This window comes from Pteronotus mesoamericanus, unplaced genomic scaffold (genome assembly GCF_021234165.1).
Source record: "Pteronotus mesoamericanus isolate MK-2021 breed Mesoamerican mustached bat unplaced genomic scaffold, CSHL_Meso_final contig_163, whole genome shotgun sequence".
NCBI lineage: Eukaryota > Metazoa > Chordata > Mammalia > Chiroptera > Mormoopidae > Pteronotus > Pteronotus mesoamericanus.
Genome location: NW_026555064.1, coordinates 15,842,140 through 15,861,669, shown reverse-complemented (window position 1 = coordinate 15,861,669; position 19,530 = coordinate 15,842,140). Strand labels below are relative to the sequence as shown.

The 19,530-nt window shown below is 36.8% G+C and overlaps 1 protein-coding gene across 1 annotated transcript; it reads right to left on the bottom strand.

The window, feature by feature from the left end:
• Positions 1 to 199: 199 nt before the first annotated feature.
• On the bottom strand, positions 200 to 19,425 carry MFSD8 (major facilitator superfamily domain containing 8). Its single transcript, XM_054563349.1, has 12 exons — positions 19,252 to 19,425; positions 17,139 to 17,230; positions 16,118 to 16,161; positions 12,801 to 13,041; positions 11,885 to 11,998; positions 9,785 to 9,929; positions 9,001 to 9,056; positions 7,399 to 7,498; positions 4,813 to 4,947; positions 1,963 to 2,066; positions 1,629 to 1,876; positions 200 to 775 (listed from the first exon to the last, which is right to left on the bottom strand). The coding sequence occupies exons 1-12, from the start codon at positions 19,314 to 19,316 to the stop codon at positions 569 to 571; spliced, it is 1,551 nt and encodes a 516-aa protein (XP_054419324.1). The 5' UTR covers positions 19,317 to 19,425; the 3' UTR covers positions 200 to 568.
• Positions 19,426 to 19,530: the final 105 nt, after the last annotated feature.

Here is a 19,530-nt window from a genome sequence, read left to right as displayed (position 1 = left end):
GGTAGGATGGCAGTCAGGGTAGGTAGAAAAATTAAGAGTCATGATATTTGTTTCTTAGGGAAACTTCATAGAAATAACAGAAAATACATTTTTAAATAAATAAAAAGTAGCTATCTTTGAATAAAATTACCTTTACTTAAGTAAAGAATTTCTATAATTTCATTCTGTTATAAGTAATTCTCACAGAATTCTACTATGGTTTCACTGCATAGATATTCCCTCATTATTTTAAGTGACAACTCTGCAGTTTAAATTAATACAATTTCACATTTGTAGACCATTGGTCATTCACTCATGAGTTCATACAACCCCAAAAAAGGTTGTTGAATGAAGAATATTTCTTTTTTGAGGAAAAGAAATCATGATCCCGAATGCTTTTCATATTATCTTCCTATTCACAATTACTCATAGAATTCCCTGTGTTATTCAATACATGTTCCTGCTACTCAAAATACACAGTACCCGAAGCCGGACTTCTGAAACTGGCTCGTAGCATTGTCCCAGCAGAGCCCTGGTAAAGGAAGTCCCACACAGCCAGTACTTTCCACGCCTGGGTGAGTAAGCCAGGTTACTCTTGAATCCTCCCGTGCCTTACGGAAAAAGCAACAAGTCTTCTGTAAACGACTCCCAGGAGTGTGATCGTGAGCACCACAATTCCGCAAACAAGACTGAACGCCCATCGTGGGCCCCAGGAAGTGTACACTTGGCTGATGTACACAGGTCCGAGAATCCGAGCTGCACTTCCTGAGGCTGTCAGCCAGCCCATGTACACACCCTGCGAGGTAGGGAGGAGGGGAAAATGATTGATATGCAGGTTTGGTTGTAATAAAAACAAGGGTGATGCTATGGGAAACCCGCAGGGATCACTTTTCCATCTTTTATTTGTGAATTAAATATAAGATGCCTCTACAAATACAGAAAATAATGAACAAGAAACTTACTGATAGAGTCAGGTTAGGAAAAATAGAAGTAGACAGGAACAAACAATATCTGCTGAAGCCCTGGGAACAACAGAATTTACCTTTTAAGGCTAACATTTATCTTGTACTTGCTATCTTTCAACACTGGTAGGTGCTTTACATATATTATTTCCAATAGTCACAAATGCCTATGGGCGTTATTCCCATTTAACAAACGTGGAAGCTGAAGCTCAGAAAATCCAAGTAACTAACAAGAGGTTTGAAGCCATGTTTGTCTGACTCCACTGTGCCACCTTCAACTGCACCACAGGCCGCTCCTTCAACCACTGCACCCAAACGCGAGCCGTGCAGCCTCCCAAGAGTGTGCAGTGCAGCCTCAATATCAGCTGTGGGTCCCCAGCTGTCGCCTAGTTTGAGTGAGTTTCAACTTTATGCTTCAGATATTTTTTCTATGAAAATGATTTTGAGCTCATAATCTCTGAGTTCAAGAGATCTTTAAGTTCTTTGAGTACTTTTTGTTCAGTTTTAGCATTTAAGTCCTGTAAGTACTTTTAAAAAAGTTGTGGGTGTTTGAAAAATTCAAAATGCTGACTACAATTTAAAACGCCCCCCCATATCAGCGTGTGTGAAAATTAAGAATGGCAGCACAGAACGTGCGCGCTTACAAGTGTATGTCGCATAACTGCGATTCCAAGGTGAGTGACCCACCTGCGGTTTTGGTCCCAGGATTTTCGAATATAATGTATAGGACATGACGTTGCAGGACGGGTAGCCTATCCCAATGAGCACTGCTGACGTGAAGAACTGGGCCAGGTGGACCATGGGGGTGTCGAGGCACCAGGCCTGTTCGATGGGGCAACCAGTGGGTTCTTCGCTGTGGTCTTCTCTTGGAGATTTCCAAAGAGTGATGATAATTTCCCCAAATGTGGTGTTAGGGATTGAATTATTATGTAAATCTGCAAAAACAAATTTAGCACAGTGCATTACTTGTTCATTTTAGGTGAGTAACAGGCTAACTTTATAGAATTATGTATGGCTGTACCTTCCCACTGTATTTTGGGAAACTGATTTCCCCACGGTAGCAAGATAAAGAAGCCAACCCATACCACGATGAGTCCTCCCAGTAGAATGGCACGCTCGCCAATCCTGTCAGAGAACAGAAACTCTGTGATTATATTTTATAGCATAGTTTCCTTACTTTTATCATTTTAAAAACTATAAATAAAACATTTTGATACTTTTAAGTCATGTACCAATATGAATGCTAAATGTAATTTCTTCCCACTAAAAGGAACCAGTACTCCTCTAAAAACTGGCTCAAAATTTTAGGTCTTGGACAGAAAATATGTTAAGATGAACATGGACATCAGTGACTATGAGGTCATAATAAAAGGACTCAGAGCCACCTGGAAGAAACTAGCCCAAAACATGGCAATGTGAACACTAAAAACAACAGTAATAATAATGGACTGAAATACACAAAAATATTATAATCTAGGGATTCATACTACATTAAAATAAAATACTCTTGGTCACTTTTAGAGGATGTTTGGGATCCAACTCTTTATTTTAAAAGTCAGTTACTAAAATAAAAGGAAAGAATCACCCTGTCTTTCCTATACAGACTGTACCTCAGGATAACCAAATATTTGGTGATAGGAATTTTCTCTATAGAAAATGTTACAAGAGATAGATAGATAGATAGATAGATAGAATTAAAATTTCAGCATCTTGCAAAGATCTATTAATGAATTAATGGATCTACAGAATGTTACTGGCCACTAACATGATTAAAAGATAAATAAAACATAACATTTCTCCTCATGTAAGCTTTTAACACCACCTATAGAGTATCCTTGCCAAAAAAAATTCAAGTATCATCGAGCTTTTAGTACCAAAAAAAGAAAAAAATACCAATTTTGGGGAAATGCATTAGAGTCAGGAAAATGTTTTTGAAAAAAGAAATACCACAAGGATTCAATCAGTGAGATCCACAATGTGGAAAACTACGAACATCCTGGATTCTTCAATTTGCAAAGGAAAAAGCTGAATGGAGAAAAAACAGATTAAAAGAGATTTAAGAGCCTCAGTCAAGTGAGTAAGCAGTGAAACAAAAAAAAAATTTTGAAACAGTAGAGAAAATTTGAATACTGCATGGATATTTGATTGTATTTAAAAATCATAGAATTTTTTAGATGTGATGCTGTCTTAATTAATTTTTAGAGATACATGCTGAAATATTTATGGAAAACATGAAATTATGTCCGGGATCAACTTCAAAAGGATCCAGGTGTAGGGGTAGGGCATGTGGAGCAGGTAGAGGCAGAAATGAATCAAGACTATCCAAGCGTCTATCACTGGAGAAGTTGGGTAATGGACAACAGAGATTCCGCCTAGGATGCTCCCTACAGCTTGTGTGTATGTTAGAAATTCTTCGTAATAAATGAAAATATAGAGACTAGACCAAAGGCTTCTTAAAACAAGCCCCGCCATGGCCAGGTGGCTCGGTTGGAGTACCATCCCGTACACCAAAAAGGTTGTGGGTTCAGTCCCCTGTTGGGGCGGATACAGGAGGCAACTGATCAATGTGTCTTTTTCTGTCCCCGACCCCCACTAAAATCAATAAACATACTCAGGTGAGGATTAAGAAAAAAAGAAACCCAAACACTTCCCATCATGTTAGAAACACCTCCAAGGCTTCACATCTTTGCAACCTGATCTACCATATTTCTCTCACCCTGCTTCCTACCTGCTCCTTAAACACGCAAAGCGGTCTTCCCAGGGAGGAGAGGCCAGGCCACGGCCAGGCCGCCCTCGGGCCCCACCGAGGTCCCCGCGTGGATGGGACTTCCTCAAGCACGCCTTCCTCGGGCACTCTGTCCAAGGAACGCTTCCCCCTCTCCTGCACCTGCCCTGCCACTCGTCTCTCCCTCTGTTCCCCTCTTCATTGTGCTTATCACTACCTGACTTCCCCTCTGAACTGGCTTTGCCCCCAGCAGAATCCAAGCTCTTTGAAGGTATGGAATGGGATGGTCAGTAAGAATGCCAATTAGCAGGACTGCTCTATTCCTGTAGCCAGACATACGCCTCTGCTTTTAACTCTGAGTATGAGTCTGTGTCTATGTCCATCTACGTCCTGGCCCTCTGCTTGGCTCTACAAGACGCTTCGTGGCGTCCCTCACAGCACGAAACCCTACGGACTAACTCAATATTCGGTAACTGATTTTAAAACTTTATTAGAGTTCTAAAGCATTACAGTCTTTTAGGAATAATTAAATTGTTAAAACTATCTAAATTCATCTAGTAGCGTGCCACCCCAGGCTATATGAATGAACTTAATTTTATACAAGCATTTCCCCCAACGTGTGTTCTTTACAGTTGTACTTTGACAAAATGCTTCTTTGAATAAAGTGTTCTGTGGTCAAAGTTACAAATAACTTTCAAAAATGCTACATGTTGTGTTTGTCACGGTGGTGATAGAGTATCTATACACCAAAAATTTAGAAGTTTTAGAGTAAAAAAAGTTTAGTAATTTTCACCAGAGTTTTCCAGGTTTAACCATTGAATCTTTGTTGTATAAAATACTACCATTCATCAGAACAATGTTTTATGAAATAGTTTTAGAATACTTTAAAATATACAAATGTTACATTAGAAGGCAATTATTCCCTTGTAAATATCTTGCTTTACTAAAAAGTATGCCATATGGTATAGAAATAAGCTCTCTTAATAAACTTTAAATCTGTTTTCAAATGTCCAAGAACTAAAAATAATACATAAAAATAGAAAAACTTTAAATTATTTTACTAACACATTCATTTACATTGCTAAATGTTTCATGTTTCACTTTTAAAATATAGACTTGGAACAAAACCAAAGACATATAACTTACTTTTTGGAGAGTAATTTAACCCCCATGAAAATAATAATGGCCTCAACTCCAAGAGCAGCAAGAATTATCCCATCATATAACACAGCTTGTTCTCGAGTCCAGGCATACATATCCATTGTTAATGGAGTAAGGATGCTGAGAAAAACAAAACGAAATTATTTTATTTAAATCACGGTCATTGTTACTTAAAGTTGATATAGAAGCTTTAATAATGCTATTGACACATGTAAGAATTTGTATCCCTTTTAACAATTGCACCAGTTCACATAAACAAAAATTTAGTATATTTTTTTAAATCCTCACTCAAGGAGAACTTTATTGATTTTAGAGTGAGAGAGAAACGTCCATCAGTTAACTTCCATGCGCACCCTGACCGGAGACCAAACCCATAGCCCTTTGGTGTACAGAAGACACGCTAACCAACTGAGCAGCCTGGCAAGGTCTTTGGGCCCTTTTTTTTTTTTGAATTTTATTTATTTATTTATTTATTTAGAGAGAAGGGGAGGGAGGGAGAAAGAGAGGGAGAGAAACATCAATGTGTGGTTGCCTCTTGTACATCCACTGATGGGGACCTGGTCTGCAACCCAGACATGTGCCCTGACTGGGAATTGAACCAGCAAACCTCTGGTTTGCAGGCCAGCGCTCAGCCCACTGAGCCACACCAACCAGGGCAGCTTTGGGCACATTTTGATGCTACATGCACAAGCTACTAAGTTTAGGTGTTAGTGTTTTCATTTTTTAACATTTAATTATAAAGTAATATATCCACATTGCAAAAAGTTTGACGAACCAAAAAAGAAAACCAACCAACCAAAACTACCACCACTCTACTGTAACTAAATAATCCTGGTTATATTTTGTTTTAAATTGGTCTCTCTTCAGTGAAATAATATTGCTATTATAAGGGTATTAGAATCCTCTGGGACTTGTTTTCTTTCCCTCAGTCTCTTTCATCCCTGTCTTTGCATGTATTTTTCGCCCTACCTCTGAATGTCTCTCTTCCTTGACTGTCTCCTTCCTTGCCAATCTTCTTTTCCTACTTTTTCTCCTTTTGTTAACTAGCTACAAAACGGAATTGAAATATATTTAAAATAGTATTTAAAATATTTTTTTAAAAAAATATTACCACTTTTTAATTTTTAAATGAGATGAGCTGATATGGAACATGGTCTGGCTATTTACCAATGAGGTAAACACAAAACTACCATATAACCCAGCAGTTCCTCTTTTGGATATACACCCAAAAGAACTGAAAGAAGGGACTCAGACAGATACTTGTACACCAGTGTTCACGGCAGCATTATCCACAATAACCAAAAGGTAGAAATAACCCAAATGTCCGTGGACAGACACATGAATAAACAAAATTGATTAATACATACAATGGTATATTATTCAGCCATAAAAAGGTATGAAATTCTGACATATGCTACAACATGAATAAACCTTGAAAACATCATGCTAAGTGAAATAAGCAAGACACTAAGGGATGAGGTACCATCCCACTTACAGGAGGTACATAGAAGAGGCCAATTCGTAGAGAGAAAGTAGAACAGCAGTTACCAGGGCCTGGTGGAGCGGGGTGGACGCTTACTGTTCATGGCGCAGAGCTTCTGTCTGCGGCCATGAAAAGCTTCTGGAAACGGATGGTGGTGAGGCCGCACAACATTGTGAACGTGCCTCACGCCACTGAGCTGTGCAGTTAAACGCAGCTAGGGTGGCAGGTTTTGTTAAGTGTGTTCTACAATTTCTTGAATGCCCAAAAAGTCAGATGGCTTGAAACTTTCACATATCTCAACGATTTTAAAAATTAAAAACATCAAGTAAATCCACATTGACTCACATAAAAATGTTACAATATATTGATAAGGGGATAACCAAATTGTCAAGTGATAATATCACATATCCTATGTTGGTTTAATACACACACACCTCCCAGTACTTACAATTTTATGGAAAAAGTGTTCAAAAAAATATATACTGAAGTATCAGCAGTGATTACCTCCAGGGAAAGGAGTAAGGGTTGAAATGCAGTTGTAGTGCTTAGAATATTTGTAAGAATGTACGAATTTTTTTTTAATGGAAATGCTTTTTTTTTAAAAACCATATGATAACTAAGGTCAACAAAGCCTACACAAGGCAGAGGTCTTGTAATGTACTTGTTTTTTTCAGGATCAGGGCTTAAACAGAATTAAAATTGCAAGAGTTAAACCCATATACATACATAGGGAGTTATGTAGCTTAAAGTTTAATCAAGACAAAGTTTTATAATTGTATTTATCATAAAACTCAGAAGAAAGGGGGAAAGATTAGTGAAACAAATTCCTTTAAAGGAAGATTACAGGCAGAATTAACTACATTTAAATTAAAAAACATAAAACACCTTTTACATCATGACAAAAAAAAAATGTATCTTACATAAAGTTTTTGAGACCATCTATATGCCTGATTAATACTGCATCAAGAAATACTATGGGACTAATTTTTTACTGATTAACTAGATTGCATAAAGATTGGTACTCACTCATTTAAAAAAAATACAAGTTGTTTACATAATCTGATTTAGGTGAAGAAAACAAAACTTACGTTTCAAAAATGGCAAAGATAAATAGGACCACAAAAAACAGAACATTGGTAGTCACAACAGCAACTTGGTCAATATTTCCTTGGGGAACCTGAACCTCATCTGTAGAGTGAACAGAAGAAAAATTATATTACCTAACCATGGTATGTTTATTACGACACAAAGTAAAACGTTTATGTAGCAAATTCTATGACTAAACATTTCAAATCATTTTTAGGCTTCCAAACAGCTTAAAAGTAAGAATTTTTATAACAGAAGTTAAAGATTTTTATTTACTTACTTTTTAGAGAGAGGGGAAGGGAGGGAGAAAGAGGGAGAGAAGCAGCAACAGTGTGAGAGAGACATCGACCGGTTCCCTCTCACACGCCCCCATCAGGGGACCTGGCTGCTGCTCTGACTGGGAATCGAACCGGCAACCTTTCGGTTCACAGGCGAGCTCTCAATGCACTGAGCCACACCAGCCAAGGCAGAAGTAACTTTTAAATGGTTTTTTAAAGTAAAGTAACTTTTCCCAGGAAATACATTTCAATTCTGTTATCTGTAGGAGATACTCTGATTGTCTATTTGATGTCTCTCAGTCCCAAAGAGGAACGTATTTTACAGAAGTCTATAAAATGATCTCATACTAAATACATTTGCTTTAAATTTCTGTTGCAGGTTTTTTTCTTTTCTTTATCTTACCTAAATCTTAAGCTTATGAGGATTTCATGAAGACCTGAAATAGTTTATTAAATCAGTTCTCAGTTCTATGATTCAATTCAATGAACATTTATTTTACTTTTAATTTCAATCGTATGTGAAATTAGTATTAGTAAATATCCTTATGTTATTAACACAATTTTTAAAGTCCTTATGTTATTTATATTTTTGCAAAGAAATATATTTTGCAGAGAACCACCAAGTTAGGATGGTTATTCTAAATCAGGAGGGCAAAACGAGGGTACTGACTTGTCTTGAACTGTGTAGTTAAGCTACACACTCAGTACAAAATATTCCTGATATAACTGAGAAGCATGAAGCCACACAGATCTACTTAGATACAGCCGTTACTCTACTTTAAACTTACCCGCATAGAGTAAACCAGGTAATAAAACAAGAACATGTTCATTTATGCTGTCTGTAAGTGTACGTGTAGCAACAGCAGGGGGCAGAACAGTGACTTTCTAAGACACAGCAGTTTCCACAGTTTTTTCCTAATAGTACTTGCCTTCATATCTCAGGATTTCTGAGTTCCTTTTCCAATGATAAATGAGAACTGGAAATAGTCTGCCATACTTAAGGCAAATAAGCAAGTACCTTGGACAAACAGGGTCATGACCTCCCTTTCTAATCATACAAAGAAAACTGTAGGAGATTGGCTCTTAAAAAACAAAACGAAGTGCTTTTTAACAATGGTTTTAACCATGCCAATTATGAACACCTAATAGCTGATATGGGTATGCTTTTTAAAAAAAAAAAAAAAATGTTAGGTAACTTTCAACTTTGAAGATCTGCCTTCAATCACCCCTGTGTTGTCTTCAGAAGCAAAATCCAAGTAAATACCATATAGAATTATTAGAAACACTATGATAATGTTGTAATTTAATCAAACAGGTTAGTAGTACCTTCATCAAAATTAATGTTTTTACATTCTCGTCCTGAGTCATCCACACGATGTTCTCTTAAAAAGAAAAGCAAAATATCGAATCAATGGTAGTATAATAGAAAAAAGTTTAAATTTATTACAGCCATCTATTTTTTCATATTCTGACACAGTTTATTTTACTTGCTTCTAAGTAATGAAATTATTAGCAATGAAATATAATGAATAAAATTTAAAAGATGCAAGTGATGATTCCTGTTACATTATCATAAAATTTTAAAAAAATTCATCCAAAAGTATATGTGATCTACCTTAATTGGTATTTGAAGTTTTGTAGTGATTTTCAACATTAGTTATAAATGCTTTTGGACTCTTGGTTAAAGCACCCCAAAGAAATATAAAGTAACCACATTTTTGTCGTTTTATGAAATTTCTTCTAATATATGAAAGACAGGCATTCGAATTAACTTTTTTAAGGTTGATACTAAGCACTAATTTACTTAAAATGTTGCTTTCATGCAATTTCTCTACTTAGAATCCTAGAGTTAATAAATCAAGAACAAACTTTGACTCTTCAAAGACCTCATAATCTGTTCTCATTTATCAAATTGTCTATTATTTTAGTTACGAGTACTTGTATTGGCTAATCAAAAAATATGAACACAACTATAAGCATCAAATACCACAGGAGTAATTATCCTCAGGAGTAATTACCTGTACAGATATGCAAACAGTATATAAACAATGGTAATGCCTACTTAATGTCACAATCTACAAAAGTGGTTTTATCATTTCTATCCAATTACCTTAATATAATAAGGATCAAGATAATATTTAAAACTCCCAGGAAGGCGCCAAGTAAAACCGGTGCTGTATACATGTTTATCTGAAGTTGTATAGTCTCCCATGTCACGCCCTTTTCTCCAATGAGTGCAAAACAGGTCTGAAAAACTTATTAAAATAAAATGTACACAGGTGAGTTATTATATGGGAGACACAGACATAAAAAATATGAAAGATGTTTATCACAAAATTGGAAGTCACATTATGAAATCATTCATCTGCATCACGCGTCTCAACAGAGGGGAGAAAAGCGGTTCTGGAAGAGGGGGAAGAACGTCCTCTCCATAAAGCGCAGATGCGCATCCGGCACATACACAACGCACAGTGCCTCTGTGGTGTTACAATTTTACGGGACGGAGTGATTAGGGAGACAAATGTCCAAAAAGGCTCCTTAGGGGGAGTCAATAATGAAAAAAAGGTTGAGAAACACTGATGTATATGAATTCACAAAGGATTATATCTAAAGTAACTTGTCAGTAACTTTGTTTTTTTAAAATCTCCGTAAGGAATATAAATTATATAATTTCTTCCATAAATCAATTATGAAAGTTTAACTAACTTCATTATAAGTAAGTGTCACATTTCAAGTAAATATTTTAAAATATTACTGTGTATATGTATTTAGTAATTTTACAATTTTAATAATTTAAAATTATAAAATTTTAAATTTTAGTAATTTAAATCTGGTTTTGCAGCAAAAATCAGACTGGAAGAATGCTGGTGTGCTCTCTTGATTTAGATTCTGTAATCTGGCTCTTCCAAAAACCTACATGTAATTTTAAGGTGAGGTTTAAAGTACGATACCGCACCTAAAGCACTTGGAGCAGCATCTAGTATATGCTCAGCAAATGCTAGTGCTTGTCGATGTGGTTACTATTGGGAAAGTCGTCTGATCTTTCCAGGCTTACATTTACTCATCTACAAAATAAAATGTTTCAATGAAATAATCTTGAAAATATTTTTTAGGTGGTGAAAATATTTACTGAGAGCCTAAGTGTATCCCAGGCACTGTGCTGGATAGCGAGGGTAGAGTAGTAAATTACAAAGACCCAGACTATGTGTTTATGTATTTCATATCATGGCAGTAGATCCAATTATTCTACATCTGTACTTTATTTTACTTCAGAATACTAAAATGAAATATTAGATATTGGTGAATGATGAATTAGATTCAAATCTGTTCAGCTTTCTCTTGGTTAACTAGAAAGAAGTAATGGAAATTGCGGTGACGGTGCCATGTTGTGAAGTAATAAAGTGGTGATATTCATAGTGTCAATTTTTCAATGCATGAGAAAGTTATATGGTTTCAATGTTATTCTAGGCATAAAAATTACTAATTTCTCAATTTAGCAAAAAATTGGCCTCAGGGAAGTATTAAATATCATTACTATTTTTTTATACTCAGATAAAGGATGAAAGCTTTGAAAGAGGAAGAAAATACCAAGTCTTTGAGAAATTCTTTAACTTTCTTCTACCAAGAAAAGTCTTAAAGGTATGGCAAAGGACAGAAGAGTAAAGAACCTCCTATAACTTTCCTTAAATCCTTCAGTCGAAAAAAATTTGTTTCTAATAAATGGAAAAAGAAAGCAAACTCTTGTAGATAGGTCAAGCTAGGTGATTTTTTTCACAGAACATGTATTTTGGAGTCAGACAGCATTAGGTTTGAACCTCAGATTTCCCATTTATTATCTGGCTGATACTGGAAATTTACTTAGATTCTCTATGCCTTGGCACTCTAATTGTAAAAGGGGACTAATATAACTTAGGGTACAGGAGTTAACTCACACACAGGGTGGGGCAAACGTAGGTTTACAGTTGCTCGTACGGAAAATAATACAATAATTAAAAATAATACAAGAATAAACTCTGTGTTTCACATAAAACTGTGAACCTACTTTTGCCTACACCCTATAAAGAACCCAGCCTCACTGCTGGCTCCGGAGATATCAGTTTCCCTCCCTTTCTCTTCAGCTGTGAGGTTTTATACTTGGATTTCATTTAACATTTGAACCTCAAAAATGTTCCCAAGTCAAAATCAAGTAATAAATTTGAAAAACACCTACCTGGACCTAGAATAAAACCTAATGCTTGACATGCACTCATGTTTGCCATGGAACTTGTTCTTTCCTGAAGAGAAGTAGCACCAGCAATATATGATCTAATAACTGCTACATTTCCTAAGAAAAGACACAATAGAAGAAAATATCCTTCAGCTGATAAAATTCAACTTAATCTGGCTTTATACAGAGGGAATATTAATCTAGTATAGCCATGTTTCCTCTTTATGATCATACAAAGCATGCTTATTAAGGAAATACATCAATTAATAGAAAAAACTACTTGTAGTAATATGAAAACACAGTTAAATATTTAAATGATTAAAAATGGCATTTTAGGAATGTTAAATTATTTTTCATCATTAAATACTGAGAAAGCACTGAGTGAATGGACTACTACTGATTGCTACAACTATTTTTAAAAGAAAGATGTCACAAACTGCATGTTTAGACTTGTAATATAAGAAATCCACTAGTGATGTAACTCAAAAATTTATTGAGCACTTACTATGTGCAAGAGACTTTACTAGGGGGCACAGAACATTATGAAAAAGTCAAACTGTCCGTAATTACAAAAAGCTGACCTTCTGACTGGTGACACAAGATTTAAAAAAAATGCAAAACAGCATATAAGCAAGGAGCAGGGCGGCCTAAGGAAGTTCACGGGAGGCGCAAAACTTGAACTGAATCTTGAAGGATGAAGAAGGATGGGAGCACAAGGGAGAAATTATAGGGAATGGGAGCCTCCCGTGCAGAGGCAGAATGACAGGGTGGTATCTTCACGTTGACAGCCACAGATCTCCATGCTGAACCATGCGGTATGAACGGAGAAGCGGGGATGTCAGGTGAGACTGGGTCATACATGTCAGGATGAATATGCATCTGACACAACTGAACATATACACACATGCATGCATAGTACCTGCTCCGAATCCCCCCAGGCCACGAGCGACCAGCATGTAGTATTTATTGTGAGAAGCTGGGACGTGCACATACGCATAGAGGCAGTTCGCTGCCACCGAAATGAAAATGGAGACAATGAGAGGCTCTCTTCTTGGTCTATGATTAGACCACAAACCAAATAGAGGGGAAGCTACCATTTGGCCAAGACTAAATGAGGCAATAACCCAGCCCAAAAAACTTGCATCAGCTGTCTGATCAACCTGCAGAAAAAAGTACAATGCTTTAAGAATTATTATCCAAAAAAAGTCAAGTTTAAAACATAAATACATTTTTCTGACCATGTAATATTTCCTGTTTAAAAAAATTTTTTAAATTCTACAAGTTTTGTGCCACTATTATTTATAGTAAGTGATTCAGATTGCTGATACAATTAAATGTGCTAACAATTCACTATACACAAGGGAAAATGCTTGCAAAGCTTTCACCTTTTGGAATGATTATGGAAATACTTGGTTCATAAAAATAGTGTTAAAAACGATAATCACATTAACATTATAAAGATAATATACCACTCTAATTCTTATTAATTCTTATGATATTGTTTTATCCTATGGTTTTCAAGATGAGCTCTAACTTACAGGCTAGCCACTATCTCCCTAACTTCACCTCTCTGCACATCCCCCGCCCCCCGCCCCGCCCCACTCCACCCAATTATAACTTCTAGCCAAATAGAACTTCTAAAGTTTCCAAAATGAGCCAACTTCTTTGCCCCTGGGCCTCTGCACAGGTTCCTCCACTGCCACCAGCAATACCTTCTACTTCTGGCCCCCACCTTGCCTTCAGGTAACCAATTTCTTTTAAAACTTAGCTCAGGTGTGCCTGATCTTGGAACGCCTCCCCGGTTCCCTTTAGTGTGGATTAGCAGCATCCCCGTCTCCCATGTCTCTCTCTGTCTGTATGTCCGTCCATATGTCTGTCTCGTCTCTCAATCTCGCCCCCACACCCCCACACATACTTTTAGATCATTACCCACTTATCTTGTATGAGTATTATCTGTAAATGTGTTTGGCTTAGCATATTTCAGTGAAAGTTGGATAATCTCCTCTAAAAAACAAAAAAGTCATGCGTGCCCTGGCCGGTGTGGCTTGGTTGGAACGTCAACCCATAACTGAAAGGTTGCAGTTTCGATTCCGGTCAGGGCACATACCTAGCTTGTGGGTTCGATTCCCAGTCTGGGTGTGTTCAGGAGGCAACCAATCAATGCTTCTCTCTCTCCCTTCTCTCTCTCTAAAAGCAATGAAAAAATGTCCTCGGGTGAGGATTTAAAAAACATTAAAAATAAACTAAAGTGCATGGTATTATATTTCAAAACATTCTTCTCTAAACAGGTTAATCAACAAAGTTCTATAAATCTTAATGCTTTTCCATGGGAGCTGAGATATGAATAAATAAAGGTGTTCCAAGCTTCCTCATCTATTTACTATAGATTATTGCTCATTCATTCAATTACTAGCCACTGAGGCCTGCACTGTGACAGAACTGTGCTAGGCAACAGGGATACAAAGATGAGTAAGCAGTTGCCGGCATCAGGGAGTGTCCAAACCATGCTCTACTTATCTGGTTCTGAAAAACCCTGTATTTGAGTAGCTGGGATTAAAAAAAAAAAAAGGTATGCTTTACTTCTTTATCTGTCAAATGAGGATAACTTGCTGGAATTGTTTGGAGAATTATTTGCGCCAATACATGTAGAGTGTTGAGGGCGATGTCAGCTATAGCATACTCTCGCTGAATGCTACCCAGACAAAATAAAACCCAGCATTTCTTAGCATATTGTTTCTACTAATATGCCAGTATTATTTTTTATTGTAACTCATGCATGAGAATTCCCACTGTCTCCCTGGGCCTATAACCTACCATGCCGATTCAAAATCTGGGTTTCAGTCCCATGTCTGGGTAGCACAGGCTGACGAATCACTGACCGGAGATCCAACTGAGATTTGCAGCACTGCCAACTCCTTTTAGACAGTTTACTCTGTTTGTTTGTTTGTTTTCTGTTGGTTTGTTGGCCCAGTTTTTTATCCTCAACAGGTGGCCTTTAAGGTAAGTAATATGGTAACATACTATCATCAAAAAGATAGTAGCCTTAAATTTAGAATTAAACATTTTAAGCTAGTAAGTAACATAGTAAAGTGGTTAAAAGTCAAATTTTGGTTTCTGATAGGCTTGGCTCTGCCATTTTCTAGCTGTGTGACCTTGGGCAGGGTACTTAACTTCTCTAAGTTTCTTCCCTGGTCAAAGAGGAGTGATAGTAACTACTTCACAGGGTTATTATGATCAAAAGGTGATTTCGGCGAAAGGTTTAGTATTGTGCCTGGCACATAGTGAACTCTCCATATTATTATGAAATAAATTGAGAAATTTTTTTTTAATTTTTATTTATCGATTGGTTTGAGAGAGAGAGAGAGAGAGAGAGAGAGAGGCATCGATTTGTGGTTCCACTTATTTCTGCCTTCATTGGTTCATTCTTGCGAGTGCCTTGACTGAGGATGGAACCCACAACCCTGGTGTATTAGGACAACGCTCTAACCAACTGAGCTACCCAACCAGAATGAGAAAATCAAGTTTTTTGGTGAAAATGTTGTATTTGTATTACTAAAGAATTAGTTATAAGCTTATGTAATTGATGCATTTATCTTTGAAGAGCTTTCAAATATCTGAAGAAAGGAGTAAACCTTTCCAAAATTTAACATATTGGGCTGCGTTGACCTAATTATTACAAATACCTTTTGAGAAGTTTAGGTTAATTAGACTAGATACAGGCACAATACAAATCAAGAGTTATGATATATAGAAATGTATTTTTAGCAAAGTAGATGTTGCTCTAGAATTGTTAAATATTGTTTCAATTCCAGTAACTGTTGGTAGGGAATTTTTAGTGTCATGGGTAATAGTTTCAGGTAAAATAATTTTTAAAATAATTTTCACAATAGCAACGCAAATGTGACACTAAAGCTAGTTTAGCTTTTTTTTTCCATTAGGTTAGCAGTATCAACAGGCTGCATTAGTAGCTAAGGGGTAGGCGTCCACCCGTGTGCCCCCGCCTGGTCTCACCAGGCGCCTCCTGTTCTCTGGGCACAGCACTCCTTCACTTCAGGGGTGTTCTGGTGCACAGCATGCGGTCCCCTTACTTGTAACCCTCTTTGGAGGAACTATTATCTTGAGTTATTCTAGCAGATTAAATCATAGAATATCAAAGAGATTCTAGAAAACTCTTAACTACATAAGGTTAATACTACCAAAGCTACTTAAGAGAAGAATAGATTGAAGTGTACAAACCTTTTGGAGATATGGCCATATTGACATTATCACAATGGAAAATCCTGTAAGAGGCAAACTCTGTTATTTATTCTTTCAATGATTCCATCACTATTTATAGATACAATTTTTTAAACTATAGCATGGATTTCAAAATATAACTCTGAAATTACAAACTTATGCCCCCAAAATGTCTATTTTATCAAACAATGTTGTTTTAGGCTTCAATAGAATATATAGTCCCTAGCCATAATTAATATAATAAAAGCCGAGTACCTATTTTTTCCTTTCTTGCAAGCCTTTACTATAAATGGAAATTACCAAAAGCTTTTTTAAGTTTCTATAGCAGAATCTGTATTGTTTGGGAGAAATTATTATCTGTAGGAAAGACTGGGGAGAAATAAAATGATTATCTAAAGGGGACAGTGGTTATAAAGAACCTGGGTACTTCAAAGATGGCCACACCTTAAAAGAAAATTCATTATTTCTGTTTGGCTTTATTGATTGAGAATTATAGTGATAAACTCCAATGCTATTTGTCAATTTTAAACACTAGGCACATCCAATCAAAAATCTGAAAAGTTTTTTTTTTTTTAAAAAGCTTTATTAAGCTACAGTTCACACATACTAAACAATTTACCCATTTAAAGTATACAATCAAGTGATTTAGTATAATCACAAATATGTGAAAGCATCACCAAAGTCAATTTTAGAACATTTTAGAGAGCCCTTTAGCTGTTACTCTGCCACCCTCTAGAAGAGCCAAATTCATGGAAACTGAAAGGAGAATGGCAGTTCCCAGGCTGGGAGGAACTAGAAATGAGTTGTTTAATGGGTAGTTTCAGTTTTGCAAGATGAAAATACACTGGATATTGGTTACACAACCAAATAGATATACTTAATATTTCTGATCTTAGAAATAGTTAAAGATGGTAAATCTTACATTACGTGGTTTTTACCACAATAAAAATAATTTTTAAAATTTAAATATTAAAATATATTTTATATGACTTTTTTAAATTATGTAATTTGTAATACTTACCTACACTGCTGAGAAACATAGTAAGATACAGAATCCTAATAGATCTCCATCGGCTCTTATAGTGCTCCTCAGTTTCTATAATATCCCATTCTCTAGGTGTAAAGAAGAAAGAAGTAGTACAAAGCTATCTCATTATACACAACTCTTTCTTTGACACACTTTTATTTTCTCTCTCCTAAAGTCAGGAAAATGGTATGATAGAGGTATAATTTACTAATATTGATTTTTGCTGTTACGAATCCATCTGTGAATACGCTTTATTTCCTTGAATTTCCATGAGTTGTATATATGTGTCAAACTTATTATTCAAGAATGTTGAAATTTGTTAAACTGACAAAATGAATAAAAATTTATCAAAATAAAGCAAATAAACTAGCTTCAACAATTAGATCTCCCACAGGTGGGATATACAACTACTGGGTATTTAAAGATAATTACTGCCATCATTAGGACTTGCTCCACCTGATGACAGAGAAGCTATTCTGGCTGGGTAATCTCGGCAAAATTAATGTAAAATGACACTAGGAAGGTTTGACGTGACCTAAGACGTTCCAAGCCTCAAAGACCAAGGCCGCTCCAGATTGGGCTGATCTTTCTTATAGGCCTGTGACCTGGACTAAAGGGCATGTATATTAACCAGACATCCTGCCTCTGTCAGGTGATACACTGAGTGTGTGTACTCATTATATTTTCATATATGCAAAAAGTTAACAAATTTACCTTAATATGAGAATTATGTTTTCAAATAATTAAGACAAGGAAATCAGACAAAATACATTCTTATACTCCAGACTGTTTTCTAAAATAGACTTTAGACTCAAATTAGTCTTCAAAAAAGAAACTTTCTTTTTTCTAATGTGATGTGACTGGGAGTGGTAGAGATGGAAGGAAGAAGAGAGATAACATTTATTAGACCTACTGTGTGCCAGGCATATTAAGTCATTTCCTGATACAATATATGCGTATGAAGTTCTTAACATTATATATGCCATTACAGAAAAGAGGTGCTTAGGACTTATTCAAACTTCCATGTTCCAACTTCACACAATTCTATTGAGTTTATATATGATTTTCAAACCAGCACCAAAGTAGAAGTCCCCTCCAAAAAAAGTTTGGAGAAGAGAAGTTGCTGACAGCAACAAAAACAGGGGTTGCCAGCAAATAACATAAACATGATGAGGGGATAGTCTGCCAGGAACAGAGCAGGCAAAAACTAAAAAGGCAGACGTAACACTTAAAAAATACAGCAGGGTATAATAAATGATATAAAAGCAAATAGTCCAAAATGCCTCAAAAGGCCAAGAACATCACTCTATTACATTGTTTTAGCACTGATATTAACTGTCATCTCAAGATAAAATTCATTACATATATCGTTTAGTAAATCAGGGACCAGAGAAATACATTTTCAATGAGTTTCTAAGTGGGTAAAGTAAGGTTTGTTACTTAATAGGGACAAATGAGCAAAAATTAACGTAGACAGCTTAAATTTAACTGTGTACTAGTTAATTTACGTGGTAATTATATGTTTCAAATAAAATGATACTGAACTTCGTTTTCCTAGAGGCAAAAATACATATCTGAGCAGTAAGAGACAAATTAACAATTTTAAATTACTGTCCATAAAAGAGCAAAATAACCAAAATAGTAAGGATCAAAATACACTTCATCACTTAAGTGCTAAAAAAATTACTCTTTTATTTATATATTTGGCACAGGACAAAGGTGAATCCATTTCAGGTAGGTTTACTTGCTACAAAGAATGAGGCAATTAGGTCAGTAAGAGCTGTGTGTTCAAGTAACAAAACCATCACTTCGGAATTTTTGTGACTTGTGCGAAGTGTTCAGCTCTGTAAAAGGCCAAATGCAGAATAGCTTGGCGGCTGCATCTGCAAAGTGAAGGTCCAAGAGGCACATCGAGTGCCTCCAACACCTTCACCAGAGCCCGCGGGCTCACGCGCCGACTCCGCCCTTTCTTAGCGGTGGGAGATCAACTTCCGGTCCGGCGCCACCGGCCGCCGGCCCCCGCGGCCAGCACAACCTTGTTTGCCTGGTATGGAGCCAGTCTCAATAGCGCAGGAAGGTTAGGGTGCTTCCCCCCACATCCGCTCACCTGCTTCCGGGTGTGCGGTCGCCTAAGAGCGGCTCCCGCTCAGACTGGGTCCCCAGGCCCGCCATAGTTACAGCACCGACTGGAGGTACGAAGCTAACTCTCGCGACACCTACTGCTCCTTCGCTTCCAAATCAGCCAAAGCTGTCAAAACAATCCAGACAAGTGCGCGTGCGCGCTCCGTGGCCAAAAGTGGGTGGAGTGCCCCCGGTCAGAGACGGCACCCAGCGGAGCTCGGGGCGGGGCGTGAGGCCTCTGGGGCGGGGCTCTGTGTCCTAGTCC

Bases quoted from the DNA above. Each gene is read 5' to 3' on its own strand.
- MFSD8 (XM_054563349.1), bottom strand. From the start codon at position 19,316: ATGGCGGGCCTGGGGACCCAGTCTGAGCGGGAGCCGCTCTTAGGCGAC. The intron at 9,057-9,784 runs GTAATTGGATAG...TTTCTTTTTAAG, and splicing joins TTGATCCTTATTATATTAAG to AGAACATCGTGTGGATGACT. The intron at 1,877-1,962 runs GTACAGCCATAC...TTGTTTTTGCAG, and splicing joins TCCCAAAATACAGTGGGAAG to ATTTACATAATAATTCAATC.